We start from the raw sequence: 13275 nt of genomic DNA on the forward strand, positions 1-13275 counted from the left end.
TATATATATATATATATATATATATATATATATATATATATATATATATATATATATATATAACAACATCTTATATTATTACTTATACATACATACCATATACGCATATAATATATATTATCATACTTACACGTACGTACATACACTATATAATATGCATAGTATTTCTAATTTAGATATTTAGGCACTTTAACAACCACATCTCACCAACACGACATTTTGTACATATATATTATGTAAAATACAATTACATATATATTATACCTAAAAACATGTACACAATAATTTCACCTAAAATTCATCATATTTCAAATAAACTATCAATTATCTAATTTTAAGTGACCTTAACCTACTTAAGGGATTCCTTACCTTTTGGGAGTGTACTAACACCGTAGGAGGAATCTTGAACCTTTTCCCCAAATTTTTCACTCAAAACCCTAAGAGAAAATTTAACATTATAGCAACAAATATTAAGAAACTATACTTAGATTCAAGATCTAGGAAGGAAAATAAAGCTTTCTACCGAATAAAATTAAAGTTTTACCAAATAGATGATTATCTTGTGAAGAAATTAGCTATGGAAGTTGTTGGCTCAAGGTGGAAGATGAAGAATTTTTCCTCTCTTTTTTCCCTCTCTTGATTTCGGCAATAGGGAAGGAAAATGGGAGATCAAAGCTTATACATTGTTTCTTATAAGATAAGGATAAAGATATGTGGTGTAGGGAGTTGCGAAGTGTCAAAACCCTATGGTAAGTCCAAGAAAATATCTTTAATTAGACTGTTAAGGGTTAAAACAGATATAGTTTCGGTAGGAAATAATTTAGGTAGGGGTAAATTCGAAACCAAAATTATCCCGGACTCCATTCTAACCTTAATTTCTAAAATCGGGTAATGTTCGGTACATCGCGAAATACAGCGATGCTACGGTCAAAATAAATTTTCACTGCTACGGGCAAATTTAATTAAATAGGAAATTCAAGGTTAGTAGTATGGTGCCTAATAACCCACTTCCTAGGACAAACGGGACAGAACACATACTCCTAAAAAATTTTTACGGTTCGTGACCGGTACATACGATCGCAGCTTATTAACAACTATTCTAACTAGCAAAAATTATTTTGAATATCTATGAATCATAACTCGAGCATGCCAATGCCTTAGAAAAAAATAAAATTTAAACCTTCCCCTTTTTTCTTTTTTTTTTTAAATTAGGAACTTTTAGTAGAAAATATTTCCGGGTATTACAAGTCCTCCTTTAATAAACTCAAGAACCAACTCCATGAATCGGTATTCTGAATTTCCACCACAGCCCAAGCAACCGGATACATTTGATTGTTCGCATCCCTGCCTACTGCACTTAGTATTTCCTTCTTCAACTTACCCTTTAAAAAACTTCCATTTAGGCCAATAACTTTTCTACATCCACTACAAGAAAAATCGCGAATCGCGACGGAAAATCGCGACGGAAATTATTCCGTTGCAATATCGCGATGGATATTGCGACGGAATAGTTTTCGTTGCAAATTAATGACGGAATTCGCGACGGAAATTAATTTCGTCGTAATTTTTAGCGCAAAGGGAAATTTAAACCCGCGAAATCTTGGCGGTAAAATATTCACGACGGAATTTGCGACAGATGTAAGTTACGTCGTTCATTTAGCGACGGAAAACATTCCGTCGCGAAATGACAACAAAAATAACGAGAGAATTGATTCCGTCGCAATTTTTTTATTTTTATTTTCCTCCACTCCTTGAACATCGTTGTTCTTTTGTTTTTCCTCATAAAACCCTAGTTTCCGTTCCTCTTCCATCTCTATTCCTTTTCCTCTCTTGCCTCTGCCTCTCGCCGCTCGCCTCGCGGTCCCAAACTCTAAGCGGACCAAGCCTCTGCCTCTCGCCGCTCCAGTCGCAATCGCCGCTTAACCGCTCGCCATTCCAGCTCATCGTCGCCATTCTAGCTCACCAGCGCCGCTCGCCGTCGCCATTCCAACTCGCCGTCATTCTTCTAAAGTCGCCGCTCGTTCTTCCTCAAAGTTGCCGGTCGTCACCACTCTTCGACAAGGTCGCCCTTTCATCTTCCCTAAAGGTCGCTAGCAAAATAGGTAAGTCACTATATGATCTTTGGAACATAAGACTAATATGTCTTTTATCAATTGTTCTTTAATTTCATTATATATGAGAAAGCGTTGGGATGCTATTTGTTAAGTTACTCCCATTTGTTGGCTTGTATATTTTGACAGGTATTCACTGCCATTGCCTCTGCCGCAATTAGATTTCAGATCTCTGGGATTCTTCCCACCATGAATGCGAAAATTGATAGGGAGCTTCAAGGTACGCCTTTGGATGTGTATACAATTTTTTTATGCCAGTTGGCTCCCTCATGCTCTGCAGTCTGCGAGGTGTGATGTATACTCTGTATGTTCATATATTTGAATATGTGATGTATATTTCCCCAATTTTTATTAGTTTCTGTATAATCTTTGAATATTCATTATATATACTCAACGTTGGCCTGTGTATGTTGTATTCATTGTTAATGTTGATTTATTGTCTAAATTACCTAAATTGATTATTGATATGGAAGTATTCAGTTTGTTTTTTTTTTCTATTAGTTGCTAATTTCACAAGTCACGCCGATTATATATTTTCTTTTACCTTGTTGACAAATACAAACATCCTGCTTCATCTTTCTTGTTTTAATTTGCAGTTGGTCATTCTCTCTCCACAAGACCAAATATTATTTGTTCTTAAATTTTAAAGGTTGGGAAAAATGAAATATGCATGCTTTATATTACTTTGCCTAATCTTTATTTTTTTTAAACTATTACTTTGCCTAATCAATTATGCAATTCATCATATGATTATTATAAATCCTAATGATAATAAGCAGCAACACATTGCAGTGCCTTTTTTCTTGCTTAGTATGCTTTCAACACCAGAAAAGCAGATCTTAGCAACAAATATGAAGAGTCATTACCTGTGGATTAAAAAAACAGCTGTATATTGGTCCAGTACGTGTACACCTTTCCTAGTATTTCCTTGCTTCTTGCTTATATTTCAGCTGACTTCTGATTTATGAGCTTTGCATATCTTTCAATTTGGGAGTACTAGTCATCTTGGGATTTATGGACCCTTTTTTTGTTGTTAAAAAATAGTACTCATTAGCAAATAGAGAGGCATGCTTTGGTGTTTAAAGAAATGGCACTGACCTTTGAATGAGAATTAACCCTTTTTTCATTTAATTTGTTTTGATTTCTTTTTAATGTTGCTTGTATTTCTTTGATCATACGTGCAAAATAATAAGCAATCTCTTGTCAAACTTTAAAAGAATTGGGCATGAAGTTCACTTGTAACTGATATTGATATGCTAAATGATTGGTGACTTGTTGGAAGGGAAATGCTAATCAATGCTCTGAATGATGTAAAACTTGATTTCTTGTACTTGGACAATACTTAATGCAATCCATCATATTCCTTTCCTTTCCTTATCATGAAGTGGCTGCTAGGTAGGTGTGTTCTCTTTTCTCATAGAATTAATGATTCTCAATGGACCTTGATTTTCCTTGTGTGTGGCAGGAAAGCAAAGCATATTACTGGAGCCTGGAGGTCAATTTGAGCTTAGTGGTGAGGTTAATTCACATCTTTATCAGGTTTGTCCAAACTTAAAATGCTCTAAATTTTGGATAAAACTTGGACAGAATTGTTAATATGATAAGATAACTCAGGGTAATAATGAGTAAGGAATAGGTTTTTGAGAAGGATAAACTTTTGAAATTTCAATTTCAATTTTTACTATTATTTGAAATTTTAGATTTCAATACATACATAATATGTTTATTGATAAGCCTATCATGTTGACATCCAAGTCACTAGATTCTTATTTCCTTTGCAAATTGAAATCAATGAGCTGGTTGAGGCTGCTGGAGTGTCTCTTTTTATAGGGAGTTTATTTAGTTGTATAGAGTCTGACAATATATTACTGAACAGATAGCTACGTACTTAAGTAAATAATGTAAATTTGTATTATTATATATTTTGTAGAAGAATGCATTTATTATTAACTCCAATGTTCAATCTTTTGTAATGTGGATTCTGCAAGTTGCCCAGTTATTGATTTTCTGTTTTACCTGATTCTGAGTGGTTCTTTTTATGTGGCTAGAATGTCAAGTTGATATTTGGTTTAGTTTGAATTTTTATGTGAGCCTTAGAGCAAATATTATTTGTTTTAAAATTTTAAAGGTGGGGAAAAATGAAATATGCATGCTTTTTATTACTTTGCCTAATCTTTATTTTTTTTGAATTCATCAATTCTGCAATTCATCATATTATAAATGGATGATAATAGGGACCTTGCAGCTTTGGTTTTTTTATCACATTATCTATGCAGTTTCTGATGCAGAAGGGGATCATACATAAATTGTGGCCATTGATTTCATTCAATACAATTTAGGTAAGAGCTATGTACTATCCATGTCTTCCTTTCCTAAATAATAGTATGATTATTGTAATTCTTAAATGGTTTGTCATAAATTGTTTTTGTCCTCCACAGATTCTGATTCTTCTGGTCCACCACAAAATATAAGGTCTTGGATAAAGTTTGTTTCTCTTATGATTAAGATAGAGGCTCAATACTTAATGTGTATTGTGTAACATATTTATCATTGTAGTTTCATTAATTGAATATTGTAATATTTGGAATATTGTTTTAATTTCATTGTATTGAGAGCTACAATGTGCAATATTGTTGTTTTATTTTGCTTTTTAATTTTTTTTTATTTTTAAAAGGGTATTCGCGTCTGTCGTACAAAGAACAGACGCGGATTCCCTAATTTTTTTTTAATATTTTGATGCCAAATCGCAACGGAATTGCGACGGAATTATTCCGTCGCCATATTTCGCGACGGAATTTTTCCGTCGCAAACAGAGATACGACGAGCTGATAGACGACGGAACGAATTCCGTCGCAAAACCTATTTCGCGACGGAATTTGGCTGTTTCGCAACGGAATTTTTTCGTCGCGAATCGCGATTTTTCTTGTAGTGATCTTTGTATAAACCCCTTCTTTAATGCTCCAAAGCATATATAAATCCTTTGAAATACACAAGGAACATTTTCTACAACTCTATTCGTTTTTATAATCACAACACCTTCCTGGATTTGAGTTCAAGCATTCACCAGCATAATCTCTTAATCTTTTAAATTGATCATCAAAACTAGCATTCACTTTCTTCACAATTGCCTTGATTGCCCTCCTAACCATGCTAACTACCAAAGTGATTTTGAGATCTGATTCAATATGGTTCTTCAACTCAACAATACCAATCGTTGGGTTTGCAATGACTTTATCTTCATACTTGTCCTCTAGCCACTTTTGAGTCACTATACCTAACTTCACTTCAGTATTGCATGTATGAGCATTGATTAGTCTTCCAAGTTGAAAACAATAGTAGTTTTTCTCCCAACAACCACAATAGTAGAAAGGGCAGTCCTTAACACATTTAACCCTGACTCTATTTGGCTCATTTTTAGTAAATCTAAGGTTCCTCTTTGTGTGCACACTATAACTAATTATGGCTTGTTTAAATTGGTTGCTATCTTCAAACAACAAACCTACTTCTAGAACCGGTGGATAAACTTGTGAGTTATATGAAGGGAACTGTAACACCCCAATTTCTGCTCCGACAACTATTACAATATGCGTAATATAACGCTGCGGAAGCTTACATCTTACAGCAGTAAACTGGGTGCTACCGCCACACTTAGAGTGAAGCCTATCACCTCTTTGATAAAACTTCCACTCTAAGTGCACAGGCTAAAAGAAACACACTCAACATCAACACCCCAAACATCAAAATATAATATTCTAGGCATATATATTAATATCAAAAGGTATTTATAAGAATTTGCCCGACGGCTGTTACTTACAAACTTCGGGTCCTCCACAACCTAACAGACTAGAGTCAGCCAAAACTAAGGTTACCAAAAGATATTTACTGGGCTGACTGGGGTTGCTGGAGTATAGTCAGGGGATGCTGGAGTATAGCCTGGAGAGTAGCCTTGAGAATAGGGTGGAGAATACGGGTCTCTGCCCGACGTGTCATGCAGAATCTGACCAACAAAAGTAGGTCCCGGGCAAACATGATCAGGAGTGTTTGCCGGGCTACAGGATCCTTCACTGGATGACATCTGAAATGACGTACACGGTGAAGTGTAATTAGCACAACGGCTAAGTAAGGTAATCCATTTGTCACTTCCATCAGATAAAAGTTTTGACAAATAATTCATAAAGGTAAATACACATTACCAAATATGGTGTCCATGCCTTTCAGTACTGCAATCAACAATTAATGCCATATAATCACAAGCATATAATGAGTATATAAGTCACAACACATTTCCTTATCAAACTTCCTAGTTCATCAAACTAGGTTGCCTTTGATTTCTTTTCATACAGGATAGGTTTTCAGAACTATCCCTGTCTATCACACATGTCAATGCCACAATTATGACTTCTAGTTGTCTTCACTTATGAAAACGTTACTTAGTTTCTGACTAGAAGCAAGAGACCTTATTGAGGATACAAATTTCTTTGACTAGACCGAAATCGGATCTGGACATGGGGATTACGGTCCTGCCCCAAGTCTCGTTCGTGATCCCTTGGACGAAGGTTCATCATTATGGTCCCTAGTTTGGCCCCACCTAGGTCCATAAAGCTGATACCAACCCGAAAATGACATGAGTATCTATACTTAAGTGTGCACACCCCCACGGCCTACGCCTGACTGAGTGATATAGAAAACTCCCCTGCGCCTGACTGAGTGACGCAGAGCCTCCCTACGCCTGACGAAGTGACGTAGAGACTCCCTACGCCTGACGAAGTGACGTAGAGACTTGGCGAATAGACTTCGCTTTACGTATGAATAAAACCTGCGCCTGACTGAGTGACGCAGAAACTCCCTACGCCTGACGAAGTGACGTAGAGGCTTGGCGTATACTGCCGTACATATATTGAAGAAGACCATCAGTACTATAGCCCGAGGTAATATAAATGACAAGGTCCTCTTTAACTTCTTGAAACTAAGGTTTTAAAAACATTTCCCCTCCTTTCTCATCTTCTTTTGGACATTTTCCACAAAATCAAGTCCCCATTTTGAAAACAATTACCATTCTCAACTTGGTTCACAAGTCTCGTCTCTCAAAACATCTTTCTCAAAACATTTTCCATCATCACACTACACATTTGTATATATGCATACCACATAAGCCTAACACTTTCCACATATTTATGCATATTCACTTAAGGTACACATACCAAATATATACATATTACAACACTCCATTTAAATATACATACATACTCATATATGTACATATATTATAATACACACATTACACGTATATATATATACATACCACATATATATATACTTAATACTCATACCATATATAATATGTATATATTACATATATACACATATGTAGGTTATGCTACACATCCAATATATATAAATATGTAATACTATTTTCATATATATAAATATATCACACACATACATATACAGTATATATATACCACACGCACACATCATATATATATTACACACACTCACAATTATCATTAACACATCAATAATCATACTAAGCGTAATTCAGAAAATTTCAGCTTGGCGCAGTCCGAAAGATTGAGCCGGTAAAAATAGTTCCCGAACTCTTTTTCACTTGAAATTTTTATGGTAAAACCCCAACTTATACTACTTGATGTCCATAAAAAGTTTTGGTCATTTTGATCCACGAATAAACACAGAAAATTCCATTTTTGCCCTTGGCAGTGGGCTGTCCGGAATTCTGTCTCTCCCTGGACCAGTTTTGGGAAAAATTCCGAAAACCATACTTCCACTACTCCGATCATTATGAAATTTTATATGCGGGTTCTACACTTATAGAACTACATGTCTAAAAAAAATTGGATCAAAATACCTTACCAATTTTTCCCAATAAATTTCGGAAGTTACTGCCAGAATCTACCCTGATTTCCTTTCACTATTTTCACAAGTATAAGCTCATATGAACATAAATACAACATATACAAGCATATCCAAGCTATGAACATGTATACAAAAATATTCCCAAAGCTCCAAAAACACCATATTTCAACCAAAATCAATTATCCAAATTTAAGTGACTAATTCCAACTTAAGGGAATTCCTTACCTTGTAAAGGATTTCTAACACCCTAGGAAGCAATTTTGGATCCTTTCCCCAATTTTCACCTTAAAACCTAGGTTCAAAATCAACACCATAACATCATGTATCAAGAAATTAAACATAGATTCATAACCTAGGAAGGATTACAAAGCTTTCTACCGAATAATATTGAAAACTTACCGAATAAATTGGAAGTTTAGAAGGATTTGGCTATGGAACTTTGGAAGAAAAAATGGTGGAAGATGATCACACCTCTCTCTCTCTCTTTTTGGCATTTGGGGAAGAAAAGGGAAAAAAAATTCCTTTTATATTTAATCCCAACTTATGGGATAAGCTTTAGGAAAAAAAATAATAAAATAATAAAATATCTCCACAACATATCAGTTGTGGTCCAAACAGATAAAGTTTCGGTGGAAAATAATCCAGAAAGAATAATTTCCGAAACCAAAAATTTATTCCAGTCAAAAGCTCCAAAATGGGCTAGGTTCGGTACACTGTAGAAATTTCGCGGTGTACGATCAGAAATAAATTTCGACCCTTATAGCTCATCCAATTTCAACTTAACTAAGCAGGAAGTTCATACTTAGTCATAACATGCCTAATCATCAATTTTTAAGGAAATCCGAGCTGAAAATTCGTCCTCGAAAATTTTACGGTTGGTTCGTGACCGGCACGAACGATCGCAGCTTAATGACAACTATACCTCCGTATAAAAATTCCCTTGACATATCGGGAGATCATCTTATGAATGTCATAGCCTAAAGATATATTTTCCGACCCTTAGACTTATCGGAAAGACGAGGGGTTACAGGAACTTACTAGAATGATCACCAACATCATTCGAATTATCCTCATTGTCTGTAGGATAACTTGGATGGTCATCAAAGCCATAATCTTCACCATGGTCTGTATTTTCAGCCCTAATTAGCTGCCAATCTTCCTCTTCAACTTGTATTTCTTGTTGAACTATTCCTGCCTCTTGAATCCCATGGTCATCATATGTGCAACCAACAAACATCCTATAAACAAACATATGATAAACAAGACTAATGAAAGGGATGTTAATCTGCCAAGAAAAAAATTGCGAAAATGCAAAAAACAGAGGGATAAAAGATTGACAAGAGATATGGGGTTTATGCCTAATTTAACCCATGACAACTGTGAAGATGAATGAATGCTAACCCTTTATGTACCATGAATATGAACACTGTTAAAACTGTAAGTTTGCATTACTTAGCAAAAAAAAAAATGTAACCAATTTACCCTTAAACTCAAAATCATCAAACCAAAATTGATTCGTATTTCAAAAATCAAAAAGAAAAAAAAAAATTCTTACCTGGAGAAGAACCTTTGCACTAAAACCTTAGATTAAGCGATTCCACAACCTGCAGAAGAACACTAGAAATTTGAAATTCAAGGAGTGAAGAGAGATTAGCTATGGTGGCGATGTGTGTTGTGAGAATTGGGAGAAATGGCGAGAGAGACTGAGCGTAATAGATGAGAGAAGAGAGAAAGGGTTTATATTGGGATTCTAGGATTTTTTTATTAAATACATAAATATTTCTAAAATAAACAATGCCAACTATGATATAATTTAATCCAGGTGGATGACAGGTAAGTTATAACCGGCTGAAATGGGAAAAACGGACTTAATTGGAGTATTTAACAGGTTTAGTGGGGCTAATTGAAGCTTTTTTCACTTATGGGGGCTAATTGCACTATCCGGTTCACTTAGGGGCTGATTTTTCACTTTTTCCTAGAATTAATATCACTTTTAGTTCGTCGACTATTGTGACATTACCACATGCCAAAAGTGATATCATTTATAAATTTTTTATATCTATAATTCTATTATTTATCTATCTATACAACAAAATGTATTTGAAATGAACTTCATATTTTCTAATATTTTAAATTACATTTAATAACATTAATAGTTTGTAATAATATAACATTAAATTTGTATTTTCAAATTTCTTTCCGTGCATCGCACGGGTGGCATACTAGTTTGTCCAAAGATACAACTCCCTTTCCTCCTTAGCTAAACTAGCCATCATACCATGAGATTCTTGAATTGAACATTCATTAGCTATCAAAGGTAAGCTGTAACACCCCAAAATTTCGATTTCCGAACTTACTATAAATGGACTTACTATAAATAGAATTTTATCATATCCTTTATTTCAAGTCCATAATAAATAAAACCAAAGTACATATCCTTTATTTCAAGTCCATAATAAATAAAACCAAAGTACTTTATCTTTATTTCAAGTCCATAATAAATAAAACCAAAGTACTTTATTTCATGGGTGCTACCGCCACAAATAAAACCAAAGTACTTTATTTCATGGGTGCTACCGCCACACCTAACCCTACTTGGCTAGATGCAAGGCTAAACCAACTCAAACCATAAAGAACTTGGCTAGATGCAAGGCTAAACCAACTCAAACCATAAAGATAAAACAAAGTTCAGAGTCTTAATTCAAAAATAACATCAGAAATCCCTAATACAAATATTCTAAGCCTTGTAAAGCCTTCGGGATCTCGATCTACCGCACTCTTACCGCAAACATATCAAACATCACCTGTTACTCATTTAGAGATTTCAAACAAAACATAACAAGAAAGTAAGGGGTTAGCAAAAATTGTTAAGTAAGGGACTGCTTGCCCCGAAAGTAAAATATATATATTTTGAAATCATACTTTACCATTTTCAAAGCTTGGCTGCAATGCCATAATTCAGAAAATTCAATAAAAATATTAGGTAAAGTAAAAACATTTGGAAGCGCATCAACAACATAATGGGATAGGGTCCTTTGGATTCAGGCCATAGCGAACAGTATACCTAAACTGAACACTTCACAAAATTTCCCATTTACAATGGAAACCAGACTCTAACCTTAAGTGTGCACACCCCCGAATGAGGATTCCAAGCATCAACGAGAAGTTACCAGTCCTAGTAGCCAGGATAAGGTTTCTACTGACTACTCCTATAATTAGGGTACACAGACCCATCTCAACAGAACACACCATAGTGCCTAGTACCCGAGGATTGTTCCTTACGGGCACTCTTCAATTCATAAAATAAATCACCACATTCACAACAATTCTCATAACATCACATAGCTTCCAATTTTGAAAAACTTGCAATTTCTTTGAAATATTCTTTTTGAGTCAAAATAAAATATTAATTTTCCAAATCAATATTTTAGCAAAAATTCCTCAATTTGAAGAAATTCAACTTTACAGATAGTGTACTATGAAAAATCCTTTCGTCACTTTTAAGCAAAATTTCTTAAAAGAAAATAACAACCAATTTTTACCCTTAACATACTAACCCAAATATTATCAAATTAATGAATTCAAACCTTAAATATACTAACCCAAATACAAAGTTTAAATCCCTAATAAATAATAATACATCTACACATACAATACATATATACGGTCCAATCATACATATATACATAACAATAAATCACACAAAATATTTATTTAATATTTATAAACACATATGCATATACGGCCACACATTCATATATATATATATATATATATATATATATATATATATATATACTAATAAAACTTATTAATTATATACTCTCATAGTACATACGTACATACATATAATAATAGTAATCTTGTATATAATAAGTTAAGAAAATATATCTATATATACATAATTAAACATACGGCCTACACAAATATATGATATTTTTATATACAACTAAATAAACAATTTTATATAATTATCTCTACAGTTACATATATATGCACATACACTAATCTTACAAGTATTATATACTTGGTCTCATATATTGACATATATCTACATATATAAGATAATACGTACAAATCATAACAATTATATATAATGATAATAAATAAATTGTTTTTTTTATACACTACCGTACCACATACAATTTAATTAAATATATATATATTTTTTTGATAACTATTATACGTACTCGTATACACACACTAAATATATATATATATTTTTATATATATACACCATACGCACAGAGAAGATATATATATATATATATATATATATATATATATATATATATATATATATACAAACTACCGTACGCACATATTTATAATAAAAGAAATATATATATATATAAGAACACACGCACACAGAATCACACACAGTGTGTGTGTGTGTGATTCTGTGTGCGTGTGTTCTTTTATATATATATATATATATATATATATATATATATTTATTTATTTATTTATTTATTATTTTTTTATACACATAGTGTACACGTATGTATACTAAAACATACAAATATATATACATAGATATTTAGAATATACACACATACGTATCAGTACACACATATATAAAAGAATTTTATAAAATAGAGTTTTAATAAAATAGACCAACAATTTTCTTGAAATCAAGGTGGTATGAACTACTTGGGTAATCAAACAAATTAACAATTTCTTCAAAGGAACAACACATGATCTTACATAAAATCTTATCCACCAAGTAGAACAATACCTAAAAATAAAGGGCAAGCAAGGTGAGTAAAATCCACTTACTTGGAAATTGTAGGTACACCCTAGAAAATCCTCTTCTAACCCTTGTTTGTTTGATCCACCACCTCTACTAGCAACAATTTTCCACCAACCAAAATACACAAGGAAAAGTTCCTATAAGATACACATATATAAACTAACTCTAGAATTATAATTATAATATAACACTTACTTATCAAGACTTTGCTTCCCAAGATGGATTTCATTCAAAAGAAAGAAGAAGAAGATTTTTTTTTTTTCGTTTGTGATGTTTTCTTCGGCCAAGAGAAAGAGGAGAGAGGAAGACAAGATAAATAGTACTCCCCCCTTTGAATGAGAATAAATAGGATAGAATCACAAATTTGAAAAACTCCCAATCACTCTCTTGTAACTCCCAATCTAGAGATTTATAATAATAAAAATAATAATTTGATAGGATAAAGAAATCTTGATTTGATATGGATTATATATATTTATATATATATCATATACACGACTAATACATATATATTAAAATTAATCATAGTCTATATAT

General features: G+C 33.1%; 1 protein-coding gene across 3 annotated transcripts in view; it reads right to left on the reverse strand.

Moving 5' to 3' along the window:
• Positions 1-9702, reverse strand: part of LOC116001498 — an 11387-nt gene extending 1685 nt beyond the window's left edge. The window contains exons 1-3 of one of the 3 annotated variants that reach the window (XR_004094235.1): positions 9541-9702; positions 9024-9223; positions 5914-6186 (exon numbers count right to left, since the gene is read on the reverse strand). Coding sequence is in view for 1 of the 3 variants with exons in the window: in XM_031241370.1 (XP_031097230.1) it covers positions 9024-9107 (84 nt within the window). In the remaining 2 variants the exon portion in view is untranslated. Of the gene's footprint in view, positions 1-5913; positions 6187-8238; positions 8278-9023; positions 9224-9540 lie in introns of those variants that run through there. The other 2 variants (XR_004094236.1, XM_031241370.1) reach the window with 2 other exon arrangements.
• Between the last annotated feature and the right edge of the window lie 3573 nt (positions 9703-13275).

Source organism: Ipomoea triloba, chromosome 1 (genome assembly GCF_003576645.1).
Source record: "Ipomoea triloba cultivar NCNSP0323 chromosome 1, ASM357664v1".
Lineage (NCBI taxonomy): Eukaryota > Viridiplantae > Streptophyta > Magnoliopsida > Solanales > Convolvulaceae > Ipomoea > Ipomoea triloba.